Raw genomic sequence first — 14,861 nt, 5'->3', positions numbered from 1 at the left:
GTGAGCCCCAGTTTTTTTTTTTATCTGCAAAATGGGGGAGAGTGCTAGAGTGCTTGACTCATAGAGTGGCTGGCCCAGCTGAACTGATCAAGAAACAGTCCATTATCACTGTCTGGATCATAAAGTTCTGCCCTTAGGTTGGAGGAAATGGCAGCTCAGGGAGACAGAGAGCTGCCAGGGCAGCATGCGTTTGGAGGACAGTGGCTGGGACTGAGTTTATAATCTCTTAACCCTTCAAAGGCTTCTTGCGTCTTCCCACACTGCTTTTCTCCTTGTTGACTCCTCTACCTTCCCAAGTACCCAGGCTGGCCAAGGGACAGTGGGTGGTTCATGGGATAAGGAGGCTGCGAGCCGCCTAGCCTCTGTGTGTCGGATGGGGTGCAATGGCAAGGACAGAGAGATTCTATTTGCGCCTTGCAGATCAAGTGGAGCCTGGCCAGGCTGCCTGGTGCTGCCCCTGGCCTTGTGCCAACCCTGCCATGACTTTAGCAGGTTTCATCTACTCCAGACCCCCTGTGAACATGTGTACAGTGGCTCCTGCCAGTTTCCAGACTGTGGGCTCCCTGAGCCGGGGTGGGGAAGCCCCAGGCCCCGTTAGCTTTCTGGATTGTTCACCAAGCACAGGGACGCTGCAAGTGTCTCCAGGCTAGGCCTTCCCAGGAACTCCTGGGGAATAAGGCTGAAAATAGCGACCTGGAGGCCTGTCACCCTGGAGTCATCTCTGCCTTCATGGAGACAGGGCTCCCTTACCATGTCCCCTTATCACTTCCAGGAGGTTCCTTCCCAGGAGACTTGACTTGATCATTATCTCTTCAAGGTAGCGCAGAGGGGGAAATCTCAGGACAGTTCCCCTGGACTCAGCTGGTTTCTACTGGCCTTTGCACCTACCTACCGGAAACATGTTTCCCCAGGTATCAGCAGCAACATCCCTGCTGCAAGGGTAGCTCCCAGATCATCCTGTCCTTCCTTCTGTAATATACCTCTAGCTTAGTGGCTTCTGCCTGCCTCACCTCCTCCCCTGTGGCCTCAGAAATGATGTAGACTTATGATAGCGACTTGCAGGGTTCATTTCTGGATAGGAACCCCAGCTGTCTTGTTCACCGAGGTCATCCCAGTGCCTGCCCAGGCCTAGGAATACAGTAAGTGCTCAGTAAGTGCTGATTAAAGGCATGAGCGTGTACCTCCTGTGTGTTCAACCTTGGGGAAGGTACACGTTAGAGAGAGGGAGCAGTGGGGGCATTGATGCCCTCTGGGACAGTCACACCGGTCTCTGGTACCAGTCTTAGTGCAGCTCTTCAGCTCCCCAGCCACCCTCATCCTCCGTGCTATTTATGTTGGAACAGAACAAACACTCATGTGAGCTCCGGGTCTCCTGTTCTCTGCACTTCTAGATAATTATCTATCCCCTATTAAGCCCTTAATTATCCAAGCGGCTAATCAGGCTCCAGAATATAAGGGTTTCCTCATCACAGGATTGGAGGCAGGGGGCAGTCAGCGGCAGGACTTCCCAAAGCTTGGCAAGGTAAGGCCAGTGCCCCCCCCCCCCCCCCGTGTCTCCAGAACTGCCATCTTCTGTATTATCAAGCTGAGGCTGCAGGAAGAGAAGGAACTTATCTGCAGCTGTTTAGCCAGGGGGGGGGGGGGTAGGGCCTGTACAATGTGCCTGACATTCTCATCTCACAGGTAACCCCCGAACACTACTGTCTTCAAACACATAGGGCTTAGGGTAACCAAGTGGGCATCAGAGTCTGGCAGGCCTCTGTGACTCCATCCAGGCACCCAGGGAGAGGGAAGACTAGTTTGAGCTATGGGATCTGAGAGCTCAGCTGGGCCTCAAGGGCCGGGGTGGGTAGTGTGGGATGGTGGGTAGCCTTCTGTGTATGGTTAGTTCCTACTGGTTTTGAGGTCTTTGAGGCTGTGAGCAGCTGCAGTGGGGAGAGAAGCTTGCTGGTGGTGGAGGAGAGGACTGGAAGGAAGCCTTGAGGTGAGTAGATGGTAGGTAGATGGAGGGCAGGGATTGGAAAAGGGAGGCAGAGCTCAGCAAAAGTGCATCCTAAACCAGAATCCAAGTCTTCGGAGAATACAGCATGGCATTCTTGTTCTAAAATGGTGAAAACTCAGCCCAACCAAGCAGTGAATTTTGTGTATCTGCTCTGGCCGGGGAATGGGAAGTCTTCTGGAAGGGCTATCTGCCTACCTGTTGGATGGGTGAGACTGGAGACTTTTCAGAGCTCCTTTGTCCTTGCGCAGAGCTCTGGGGCAGCTTTCAGGGAGCGTCGCCCTGGAGTGTCAGCCATGAACACTTGCCTAGGGCACACACGTGTGGTTCACAGGGGCTGAGGAACTCCTGGGCCCAGATGGTTCTAGAAATGATAGGGACAAGAGTGTGATGGATTTCGCTTTCACTTAGGGACTAAAGGACTGCTTTTCAGACTCTGCCTCTTTTCATCCTCTGGGTCTCACAGTCCTTAGCAGCCCTTCTGACTACTTTGTCATTCTAAACTTTCTCATATCTTGCTCTCTAAACTCTCAAATCCAGAACCAGCAGGACTGTCTACTGGGTAACACTGCAGCAGTGTGCCATAAGTGGGACCTGGATGGGTGAATGGATGAATAAATTAATGAATGTATTAACTAATGGATGAGTGAAGGAATGTATGAACAGATGAGTGGACAGAAAAAATGAACGAATGTGTGAACCAATGTATGAGTGAAGGAATGGATCAACAGAGAAGTGAATGGAAAAATGAATAAATAGACAAATGGCTAGATAAGTAAATATATGAATGAATGGATGGGTGAACAAATGAACATAGATGAATAGATGAATTGGTGAATGAATTAATAAACAAATAAGTAAACAAATACACAAATAAATGAATAGACACAGGCTCATACCTGGGCTGGGAAGGTATGCCCAGGGGAGGTCTGCTTGGGGTCAGGAGAGCCATGGGTTGAGTATGATGAAGTGAGTTCAGATAGCACTCCCCTCTCCAGGTAGACATGGGCCAGCTGCACGGCCCCTTCTTGATCCCTTTCAGTCATAGCTCAAACAACAACTACACACTTGGCCCCTGCTGAGAGAACATCAGGAGTTGGTAAGTTGAGGGCAGTATTCCCGGAGGGCCAGTATTAGAGCATGGCTTTCTTGAGAACAGTGAGGAGTCAAGATAGGAGGCCATTACTCAGCCTGGTATTCTCTGGCTATGAGGCCTCTTACTTTGCTTACTTTGTCAAGACTGTGTCTCAGGGGTCCTCCAGGGGCTGAGTTCAGGTTTTGGGCTCCAGAGGTAAGTGAGGTTGGGCTGAAGTAAGCGAGGGACTTGGTGGCCATGTGCAGAGTGTAGGGAAAACTCCTTGATGCAGATGGGTTGGAATCCCCCTGTGGGTCTATCACAGTGGGCACTGAGCTGCACTGGAACTCATGCAGATCTGCAGCTGACCCTCCTACTGCCCATATGGCATGCTGGCCATCTCTCTCTGCCCATAAGAAAGGGGAATTTTTTTTGGGGGGTACACTCCCTGAAGTGTCCTTGTCCCTCTGTGCAGGTGGAGACATGCTGTGGGTCCTGTGTCTGGTCTTCTGCAGCCTGCTGGCTGGTACTCGAGCTGACCATGGGGCTCTTCTGAGGTTGGGCATGGACATCATGAACCATGGTGAGTGAGCGAGCCCTGGGTTGGGGCCAGGGGACAAGTGGGCAGGTGTTACGTAGTGGTTTCTCAAGTCTGCAGAGCTTGAGCATCTCTGATTTGCAAAGCCAACTTAGAAGCAAGAACTAGCGATCCATTCTACAGAAAGGGAAGTGGAGGCCCAGAGACAAAGAGCCAACGTCCCAAACTCCCTCAGGTTAGATACAGAGACATAAATCCTTTCCCCTTCCAGTCTCTCCTTTACTCTGATGGGAAGGGCTGGTGCCCATGTGTGGGCTGTGGAGGTGACAGGCATGGATCAGTTCCCAGCTCTGACAACTTGCTGTGTGACCCCAGGCAGGTCCTGTGCCCCGTGTTGTTTGTGTACTTGTAAATATAGAGAGAACAAACAGGGAAGAGTGACCAGCTCCTCCCTGGCAGGGTCCAGTTGATATGTGAGAATAATTTCCTCCAGGCATCGAGACTTATTTTTCACCCTGTGCCCAGCTCCATGAAAGAGCTGAGTTCAGGTGTAAGAGGTCAATGGTGGCTCTTTCAGTATTTGCTTTCTCTCTGGAAGTTAGCCAATGGCTCTGTTGGAGGCGCTTCTGACAAGAATATCATCTGAGGTCTGGATACCCCTCCCCCCCCCCAGTCCCGGAAACCAGCTCCTAGAGAGTGCTCACTGTGCTGTCCTTCCAGATCTCCATGCTTGTGTTCCTGTATATGCCTCCTCACCTTTTAGCTAGGTTTCTCACTCCCTTCTCGCTGCCCTTAACCTCTGTGCCTGGTCTATCCTCTGCCCCTTTCCTCTCCTTCCTTCTTCCCTTCCTTCTCTCTCTCCTCACCTAGCCCTGCCTCTATGCTCCTGGCCCCATCCCCCAGTGTCTCATCCTACCCTCTTCCCCCGCTCTACCTCCCTCCTCATTTTGCTCTTGCCATGCCCTCTGTGCTCTGTGTCTCTTCACTGCCAGTGACAATTCCCATTCTTCCTCCAAGGACCTGGTGATATTTGCCACCTCCTCCTGGCAGCTGTCCCCTCCCTACCCAGACTCCTCCTCATGTGGTTCCTGCACTCCTCTTTCATGGCAGTTGTCACTTTGTCACTTCCTACCAGGCAGGGGAAGGTCAGGAGCTGGGCACAGCAGCTATGAGTGGCCAGGATGCCAGAGAAATGGATGAAGGACAGAGAAGCAGTAGAAGCCTGGCTGAGAGGCTCTTGGCACCCTTTCTTTTCCAGAGGTCCAGAGTGCCATGGAGGAGAGCCACATCTTGGAAAAGATGGCTGCTGAGGCTAGCAATCCACAGGCAGGAGGAAAGGCCATTAAAGGCCTCAGCAAGTAAGTGTGCACTTGGTGGCGATGGTGGTAGTGGTTGTTCAGGGAGACACAGAAAGGGCAAGCATGGGAGGAACTTGGTCCAGGCAGGCCTTTTCCCTGCTTTATCCTGGGACTCTTCCATTATGCCTTGAGACCTGTTCTTGGAGTCATTTAGAGGAGAAAGAGGGCTCACTGAGTATACGTGAAATGAAATGGAAAAGCAAATCTTCAAATGGTGGAGCTGGAAAGGTGTTGACAGTCATCCAGTAATGGGAGGAATGGCTCCTTGCAAGCACCATGTTGGCTGGTTGGGGCTGGCTGAACTGATGTTCTGGGGAGGTACAGAGATGCTTTCTGGATTCAGCAGGAATAGGTTAGATTAGGGCAGGTGGAGGTATGTGTGCCTTGTCTTTGTAATCCTGCTTCTCAAATGGTGTTTCTGAACCAGAGGTGGCTGTGTCTCTAGGGGGACAGTTGGCAGTGCCCAGAGACACTTTTGGTTGTCTCAACTTGCAAAGGCAGAGGGCGGTGCTATGGATATGCATGGGTTGAGGTCAGAGCTGGTACTAAGCTCCTAATATCAAAGGTGACACTGTGGAGAAACCCAGATCCAATCCAACTTTCTTAATTTGTTGATGGAGAAATTGAGGACAAAAGAGGCAAAGAGAATAGCTCAAGGTCACATAGAGTCGGCCATGTGTCTCACTTCACACATGAAGGTTTTCTGTACATAGATTGGTCCCTGTCCAAGCCTTTGGCTTACATTTGGATGGCCCTCGTAGGCATGGGGCAGGAGTTTGCTCGGACCTCCCAGTGAGGTGGTGGAGGAGCGTGTTGAGGGCCTGGGTCTTGCCTTCTCAGTTCTCATTATTGTGCATGTCTGTCTCCTCCCAGCATGAAGGTAAAGGATGTCCTGGAACCTGTCATCACGTTGAACTTTGTACCTGGAGTGGGCATCTTCCAGTGTGTGTCCACGGGCATGACCATCACTGGCAAGAGGTTTGTGTGGGAAGGGTGAGGCGGGGGAGGAAACTCTCCCCGTCTCACCCTTCTATGCGCATCCACTGAGTACCGACTTTATTATGCGGGTGCTGGGGTCTGAGGGAGCTGTAGACTTGGGTTCTACACTGATGGGAACCAGGTGAAGCAGAGGCACAGACGGAATCATTGGCAGAAGGAGGAAGGTCTGAGCAATGGGGAAAACGTCAGGGGGGTTCTAGGGAGGGAAGTACAGTGAGCAGTGTTTCACATGTGTTAGAGTTCATCTTAAGAGGGGAAAGGTGGGTTATGTGACTGTGAGCCGGCCCCATCCTGGTGTTTTACCACATGGGGGTAGACCCTGCCCTCTGCCTTCCCAGATGCTGAGGATGTAGGCAAAGAGGGTGGGGCTAGCAGCCCCAGTAGCAGAGATACCAACAGTGCTGCCTGCCTGGCCTTCCAGCTTCACAGGAGGCAACATGGAGATCAATGTGGTCCTGAACATCACAGCCACTGACCGGCTTCTGCAGGATGAGGAGACAGGCACTCCCATGTTCAGGAGCGAGGGCTGCGAGGTCATCCTGGTCAGTGTGAAGACCAATCTGCTTAACAAGTAAGGGGTCCTGTGTCTGGGGAGCATGGTGTTCCTCTCTGCTCCTCCCCCTCATTCCTCTTCCCGAACCACTGAACTCCTATTACTATGTCCCTTTGTGCCCCTTGTCTAACTTGGTATCATGGATGCACTGTTCACCTGCTACCTCATGCCTGTGTCTCAGCAAGGCCATCAGCAAGTTTGTGGACAGCACTCTGCGCAAAGTCCTCCCTGGCTTGGTGAGTGGCCCGAGCAAGCCTCTATCCCTCCTTGATGGGACTGCTGTGGCTGGGGCAGCCAGTGGTCCCTTAGGCAGGGACCTTGATGGGTTGGTAGTGGCTAAGAAGAGTTCAGAGTCTGTGACTGGCTCAGGAGGAAGCAGTGCAATGGCCATCTAATGATGCCTGCCACAAGCACAGGCAAAGGCAACAGTGTGTGTGTGTGTTTGTGTGTGTGTGTGTATGTGTGTGTTCCAGCTTGACAACCCTGCTCTGATGGCCAGTCCCAGGAAATGAATCCTTGGCAGTTTTGTGTGCAGTGCAACCATTTGGATTCTAATCTAGGCTCTGCTGTTGGCAGTCCCAAGATTTGGGCCTCAGTACCTCTGTTCCCTGTCCTCTTCCCCTCCCCCCAGTTCCTGCCCCACCCTTGTCCTGCTGGGGTTTTTAGGATTCCCTGTGGAGTAATGTGGAGTCTCCTTGTGCACATAACCCACTCAGGCTGGGGCCTTCTTTGCTTACAGATGTGTCCAGCCATTGATGCTGTCCTGGTGTATGTGAACAAGAAATGGACCAATTTGACTGGTGAGGACATCCCTCTTCCGGATTTCAGTGCCCATCCCCTCCATTTGCGTGGCTGCTTCCAGCCTGTCTCCAGGATAAGAAGAAGGCTCAGATCATGGTGTCCCTGCACTATCTAGATGAGAAGCCTAAAGCCTCAAGGGGTGCCTGGGTCCTTTCATTTCTCCACCTGAATTCCATGTCAGCCACTCTGCACACAACCCCAGGCCTCACAACCTAATGAGGTGGCCTGCCTGGGCATTGTGAATCCTTTACTGAAGAGGTCTTTTGTCTCCACCATTTGGGGTCTATAGGGTCCCTCAGGGTGGGAGAAAGGAAATCCTAACGGCTGAGCCTGAAGACCCCTTCCTGCTAGCATGTCCTCAGGAGTGTGGTCTGAGAGAAGTCACTTCATTTTCCCCCAGCCACCATTTACTCATGTGTAAACAGCCCATAATTCCAACCTTATATGTATTAGCATTGTTACAAGGGCCCTGGAAAAGGCCCAGACACGGGATCAGCAGAACAACAGGTTACCAAGGTCTAAGCCACTTCTTGGGTCACACAGAGGGGCAGGAAGGCTCAGGAGCAGTAGCTACTTCTGGCTTTTCTAGCTGCTCCTGGGCTGCTGCCCATCTGATCGGAACCTCTTCTCCACAGAGCCCATGCCCGTGGACCAGATGGGCACTGTCAAATATGCCCTGACATCCTCGGCTGCCACCACAGCTAGCCACATCCAGGTGGACTTTAGTGTAAGTGGTGAGGCCCCCCAGGGTGCTGGGTGCAGGGTTGGTGGGCATGATGTGTCTGCTTCTACCTGACAGGTGGCTGGGAACCCCGCTTTCACTTGGGCTGTGGGGCTGGTGGCTTCAGTCTCATTTCCTGCGGGACTATCTATGTCTCTCAGAGAGTGGCAATGCCCTGGTGTTACTTGTGAGAATGATGTGTCAGGGCTCATATCACAGTCTGCACAAGTGGCCCAAGCCAGAGTCAGAGCCACTAAGGTGACCTAAATGCTCTTTGGAGAAACTGCCAGGAAACTGCTAGTGGTTGATGCTTTGGTCCTCTCAAGCCACATACACCCACCTACAATTTGCTCTGCTCTAACCATGTCCTGCTGGCTTGAGGTCTGACCTGAGCTCCAGTGGTTGGAGAACTAAGACTGTCCTGGTCTCATTCTCGTGTGGCTAAGTGTCTCTCCTGTCACACCCCAGCCCATGGTGCAGCTTCAGGGAGGCCAAGTTATTCAGCTTCCCACAAATGGATCTGCACCAGAGTTCCCTGAGGGCTCAGCCCAGAGCTCACAGTTGCTGCTCTCAGCTGCCTTCCTCACGGCTGAGTTGGCCCTTCTGCAGAAGTCCTTGGAAGTGAACCTCAGGGACAAGAGGGTAAGCTGGCACCACATCCCACCTGCTTCTGCTGCTGGAGTGACAGGATCTGCCTGCCTGGTGCGGCTGGGAATGATCCAGGGGTCAGATGCAGGACCGGCTCTGGAGATGTAGGGTTGCTTGAGGTTTCTGTGGCAGCTGTCCGTGCCTGCTACTCACTCCACTGCCTATGTGACCGGTGTCTAACCATCTGCCTATCTGATCATCTATATAATCAACCCCATTTAGTGACCCACCTAAGATCTTTTCTTTAAATTAAAGAAGTGTACATGTGGAGGTCAGAGAACAATGTTCTGAAGTTGGTTCTCTCCTTCCACTGTGGGTTCCAGGGACTGGGATCAGGTCAAGGTTTGTGTGGCAAGAGGTTTTACTCTCTGAGACAACCCACTACTACCTCCCTCTCCCTACATTTCCCATGCCCTGGCAGCCACTGTCTTCCTCTTACTCAAATCATCGCCCACCCACTGTGTCTTCATGACCTGGTTCTAGCCTCCACCTCACACCCTTGTATCTCTTCACACCATCGTCATCACACACGGGTGGATAGGTACACATCTACACCCCCATTACCACACACCTCCAGCCATTGTTTCTGACATTTCCTTGTTCACCCAGCCAGGTACCCACCTGTGCATCATTCCCTCCTCCATTCCTCCATCATACCATCTTACCACCCATCCTCTTCCCATCCACCCGTCTTCTCACCCAGTCTACCCTCTTTCCAGGCATCATCTGGTTTTCACTCGGCTACTCAGCATTCCGTCCTACTCATAATCACCACATAAGTGTCTCCCCGACACTCTCTCCACTCATCTACCCATCTTCCCCCATTCTGTCACTCTCCTGTTTTCCTGTCTCCCCTTCCACTTGCCTACCTGTTTATAAAGTTGCCTTGCCATCTCCTCCATCACACCTGGCCATTCTCCCCTCTGTCTTCCTGCTTTTCCATTCAACATTTTCTCAGCATTTGACCTTAAGCGTCAGGAGCCATGGGTGCCAGGGTGTGTAAATGAAGGTTGAGCACTGGAGGGTCCTCCACTAGTTGACCACAGTGTTGTGTGTGCAGGTGAAGGGAGACTCTGAGGCCCCACCTTCCTAAGGCAGAGAGGTGGATGCTGGGATAACTGGCCTTTACCCAGGGCCCACTTCGACTTTGATTTATAGGTTGGTAAGCTGTCACAAACTACTGAGACACTGGCAGGCTTCATCCCACAGGTGAGTGCCCCAGGCACCTGTGACCACTGCACCTGTGACCCTCCAGGCAAACTGGACCGGCCTGGGAGGCAGCTACTCAATGTTCATACCCTTTGCCCAATATGGAGAGAGCCCTGCCTCCCCATAGAGCACTAGAGACAGCTCTAGTACTGTGTCTGGTCTAGAGACAGTTCAGCCATAGCATCTTGTCAGTCCTGCACCCACCATAGAAAACAGCCAAAATGTTGTGTTTTGCTTCCTTCATTTCCTAAGAGACATAACTTTGCATGTTGGACTCCCAGCAGAAACCAGCCACTCCCTCAGACACCCTTGGGCTGGCTCTGAGAGGTGCCTCATTCTTTGCAGGTAGCTAAGCGTTATCACAAACCAAAGCCTTTGCTGATCAAGGTCAAGATAAGCAAACCCCCCAAGGTTACCATGAAGGCTGGAAAGAGCCTGATACACCTCCATGGCAGCTTGGAGATGTTTGTGGCACGTAGACATGGCAAGCACCCGAAGTCACTCTTCTGCCTGGAGACTGTGAGTGGGGCCCATAGGAAGCCACTCTCACCTTGGGGATGCTTCAGGCTGGGTGGTGCTGGGATTTTAGTTGAGAGTCAAGACACAAATGGAGGAACCTGATGTTACGAATCACCACTTTTTGTATTGTGGTTCATTCCTTCTTTTTCTCCAATCTTCCTCAGCCCCCAAAGACAGTATAGCCTGCTCGGGGAGAACTGTGGAAGCCCAAAGATACCCCACACTCAGCTCTGCCTGAGAGATGTGTGAAGGTTGAACAGTAGCTAATGAAAGGAGGAGCTGATGTTGAGGAGCTTGGGGACACCCTAAGTAGCTGGAGAAGGCCCAGAACAGTCATCCCACGTGCAGGCATTAACCATAGGTCAGGTGCACATGAAAGTTCAAGCTGATCCAGGATAAAGAGAGTGAAAGATCCTGGGCTGTGGAGAGGCTTCTGTGCTCAGTCCCAGGACAGAGCAGGAAGCAGAGGTACCGATGGAGGACCCATGGCCTTCTCTGCTCCCTCCCTCATGCCAGCACTTTGGTCTGGAAATCCACTACTCAGTGCAGGAGAACCGTCTGCAGATGGCCACCTCTCTGGACAGGTAGGAGCTGTGGTAGCCCTGACTCTCTTCCCCAGCCCACAACCTTCTACCTCTCTGTATCATCTACAGCACAGACTGGTGGATAAGTGCCCCTCCAGGCCACTATTACCACAGGCCTCTGTCTACTGTTCTTCTTGTCCATTCTGGTGACACCTCTTGGCTTCCAACTCCAGGTTCTCACTTAGATCCATCTAAGTGAGATCTACATTCCACACTACCAGGTTGCTCTGGTCAGTTAGCCTGCTCTACAACCCTCGATGGCTCCACTCTGCCTGCATGGTCTTATCTTAAACCTTACCTTGACACTCCAAGCCTTTCTCTAACCGCCTTCTGCCCTCATTCTCCCACCATAATCTTTCACAGTGAATTTGGTTTTGGCCTTGGTGCCCCTCCCTTTATAGGCCTTTGTCACTTCTTCCAGGTACCTTGCTTCCACTATCCTGCTTTATTCTTACACTTGGGGTGGGGGTGGGGGAGGACTTGTTACACCTGGTCTTACACTCAGCCACTCACTGATTCCTGTGCTTGTCTCAATAATTCACCTGACTTGAGTTATACCAGGATTCTTCCAATGGCAAGAGGCAGAGTTCGCTTTAGGAAAACTTTTGGCTCAGGCGGCAGAAAGCAGTATGTCTGCTTCAGGCCTGGTGGAACACAAAGTTCTCAAGATTCTGGCTTTCTACTTCCCTTTCTCTGCTGAGCTCTTTGCTGGCTAAATTATCAGGCAAAGGGGACCCCGACAGAAACAGGTACCCTGGTCCAGTGGTTCTCATAGTCACTAAGGCTTAGAGTCTAGTTTGGGTCATATGGGCAAGGCTAGGCCAATTATACTTACCAAGACAGAGACTGCCTGGGTGGCCTGGTCCTGGACTATTGTCTCTGCTGGGGAATGTTTGCCCACATGGCTGGCCAGAAATGTTTGTAGAGATTCAGGGTCTTCTGCTGAGATGGGTGTGAGCATGCAGAATCCAGATGATTGCACATGGCCTATCCTGGTGCCAGCATGTGCTAGTGTCTCCTGGGGATGGGAACGGAAGGATTTCCTTGTATCCTTCAAGGATCTGAGTCTGGCCTGTAAGGTTGTGAATGGAGTTGTGACATGAGCAAGAGCCCAGAGTTGGGAAGAGCAGAGTTCATGAGAAACCATTGAGGCCATTCAGCTGCGAGGACAGAATGGGAGGTAATGAGAGGTGGTCGCTGTCCTATCACAGTTAACAAGCAAGCAGGCTTCAGAAGGGACACCTGTAAGGATGTGCAGCTGAGGAGCCCCTTTCTCGGTGGCTCTGACTGTGCCTTCTCCACCCACCCCTCACAGTTTATTGAGCCTGTCCCGGGAGTCTTCTTCATTTGGCCACTTCAATGTAAGTATCTTAAGATGCCTGGCCATCTGAAGGCAGCACTGAGCCTGCAGGGAAGAGGCCCTACAGTGGAGCCAGAGCAGTGAGAGCAAGGCCACTCACATGCTTTGGGGCTCCTGACACATTGTCTGACCTTGGAGAAGGCCCTTAGCCTTTCAGAGTTCTTGTTCCCTTTCCCAGATAGAACCTGGTCATCTCTACGGGCTAATTCTAAAAGCATGACCATGGTAGTGGCCTGGATGGCCTTGAATGGCCAGCCACAGGGTCCCCATCACAGCACCCAATCCAGCAGATACCAATATGACATCAGCAAATACCCATTTGTGGCTACATGAGCTCTCCTGGAAGCACTGCCATAACTCACATTCACGGGCCCAAGGATCTGGTGGCTGCATGGCCAATCCAAGCTCTGAGTTTTCTGTCAGCTCAGGAGTGTAGGACACATAGCCCTCTCTTGACTCCTGAGTGCCCCCAGTCCTGTGCCCTGCATGTCACCTGATCAGGCCTTAGGAGCAAGCCAGCCCCCAGGCCTGAGGCTGGCTGGACAAGCTATTTGCTGTCCCCAATGTCCTCTTTTGTGTTCTTCAGGCCTAGGTGAGGGGAAACTGAGGAGGGGTGCTGAGCTGTTTTGGGGGGTTTCCCCGTCTGTCTCTTCCAGGAGACGGCATTAACTGGCTTCATCACTGACTGTCTCCAGAAGGCCTACGTCCCTGTGGTGAACGGTGAGGCTTCTCCAAGAATAAGGGTGCAGTTCCCCAAAGGGTGCTTCCACCTGTATGGTCTCAAAGCCATGGAGCAGATGGCCAATGTCGAAACATTGAGGCCAATGTAGGCTTAATGTTACCTTCTTGGAGACAAAAGCTCATCTCATAATTTGGGCTCTGACCCTTGACCTCCCAGAATGAGTGAGATTTTGGCCTGTGATACAAACACAAGGCAGACAGGTGCTCTCTGCCTGTGTAGCCGGCAGACATCATGAATCGATCCTGACACTGATTCCCACCACTCATCTCTGGGCAGCCTTAATTGATTGCCGAGCAGCTGGGCTGAGCTGACTTTTCCTGTATTTATTCCTCAGATGTACTTCATGTTGGGCTTCCGCTCCCAGACCTTCTGGCTCTCAACTACAACCTGGCTGAGCTGGACATAGTGGAGGTGAGGGAGGGGCCGGGGGAGGCCATGTCAATGAACACTTTTAGCCAAACTGGGTGATCAGCAAGAGCTGGCCTCTGGCCAACTAAAGCGAGGTGGTGGGGAAGAACAAAGGGCCATCAGTGTAATCACTCCAGTCCCAGGACAAAGGCCTCAGCCAGGATTGCATAGAAGGACACTTCACCCTCTCGCTCTGTCACTGTGCTCTCTCTATGCCCTTCCCCCCCTTTCTGGGTTTAATTGGGGGTGAGAATGTGAACAGCAACCTCATAGAGCTGTCCTGATTTTCTGAGACAACGAACCTGGCGGCATATATATAGTAAGTGCTCAATAAATACAAATTTCTCATTACATGTTGGGTTTGAGCCTGGAGTGTTAAGTGGACATTCCCTGCCCTCTCTCTACTCTAGGAGGTGGCAGGGTGTGTTCCTTTTTGATAGTTGAGAAAGTTAAGGCTCAGAGGGACAAAGGGAACTTCCAGGTCACAGGGCCTTTGCTTATCTAGTGTTGCTTTCCATCTCCCTGGCCATGGCTGGCTCCATCTGTTCCTGAGCCTGGAAGACTCCTTTTGTCATGCCCTCTTCACCCAGCTCCTTTCTCCCATCAGGATGCCCTGGTGCTGGGCTTGAAGATGGAATGACCTCGTCAAGACTCTGTCAGCTGCCTTCACCTGCCATGGTTCTGAGCTAGCAGAGGAACGCAGATGTGAGCCTGACGGGCTGGGCCCTGCCACCAATGGTTGCTTCCTGTGACTAGGAGAAAGCAAGAGGCCTGTAGGCCTCAGCAATAAACAGGAAGAAGACCCTTACACACCTCAGTGTTTCTGTCTCTTTTTGTAGCCCATGAACGTGTGTTTTTTGGTCCCCTTTGATGGGGCTTAAGGGCTGAGACCAGCTTGAGATCTGAAGGGCAGCTGGCCCAGCCTTGGGGTGCGTCAGGTGAGGGCCAAGCATTTGCTAACCATTACTCTCCATGCTCTCCCTCACCTAGAACCCATGAAAGAGACAACTGGGGTCACCCCTATTCACTGAGCAGTCAGCCCAGGGTGGCATAATTCCTGTCCAGGCCTTCCTGCCTCAGCTCTGTGGCCCAGGACGTCATAACCTTAGAATGTCTCTATTCATGTGAAGCCTGTGCTGCCAGGAGTCCCTCCATGTTACCTTTGTTAGTCCTTACAGTTGAGGAGGTGACTGTCAGCATTCCATAGACAGGGAGACTGAGGCTCAGAGCGGCCTAATTAGCACACCAGGGCACAGCAAGGTACATCAGGACACACCGGCACAACCAGGCACACACCAGGGCACACCAGGGCACACGAGGGCACTAAGACGCGCACAGCTAGCCTGC

At 52.1% G+C, this 14,861-nt stretch overlaps 1 protein-coding gene across 1 annotated transcript; it reads left to right on the top strand.

Annotated features, from left to right (window-relative positions):
- Nucleotides 1–1,490: 1,490 nt before the first annotated feature.
- Bpifb6 (BPI fold containing family B member 6) lies at nt 1,491–14,325 on the top strand. The gene is made up of 17 exons (XM_021639736.2): nt 1,491–1,522; nt 2,998–3,098; nt 3,550–3,657; nt 4,871–4,970; nt 5,844–5,948; nt 6,391–6,540; nt 6,704–6,758; nt 7,262–7,322; nt 7,959–8,050; nt 8,513–8,686; nt 9,851–9,901; nt 10,247–10,420; nt 10,937–11,004; nt 12,320–12,365; nt 13,021–13,084; nt 13,441–13,517; nt 14,122–14,325. Exons 3-17 carry the CDS (start codon nt 3,558–3,560, stop codon nt 14,152–14,154), a joined length of 1,350 nt encoding a protein of 449 aa, XP_021495411.1. The 5' UTR covers nt 1,491–1,522; nt 2,998–3,098; nt 3,550–3,557; the 3' UTR covers nt 14,155–14,325.
- The last annotated feature ends 536 nt before the right edge of the window (nt 14,326–14,861 follow it).

This window comes from Meriones unguiculatus, chromosome 4, assembly GCF_030254825.1.
Source record: "Meriones unguiculatus strain TT.TT164.6M chromosome 4, Bangor_MerUng_6.1, whole genome shotgun sequence".
Taxonomy (NCBI): Eukaryota; Metazoa; Chordata; class Mammalia; order Rodentia; family Muridae; genus Meriones; species Meriones unguiculatus.
The sequence above is the reverse complement of the archived record's forward strand: the minus strand, read 5'-3'. Positions and strand labels throughout refer to the sequence as shown.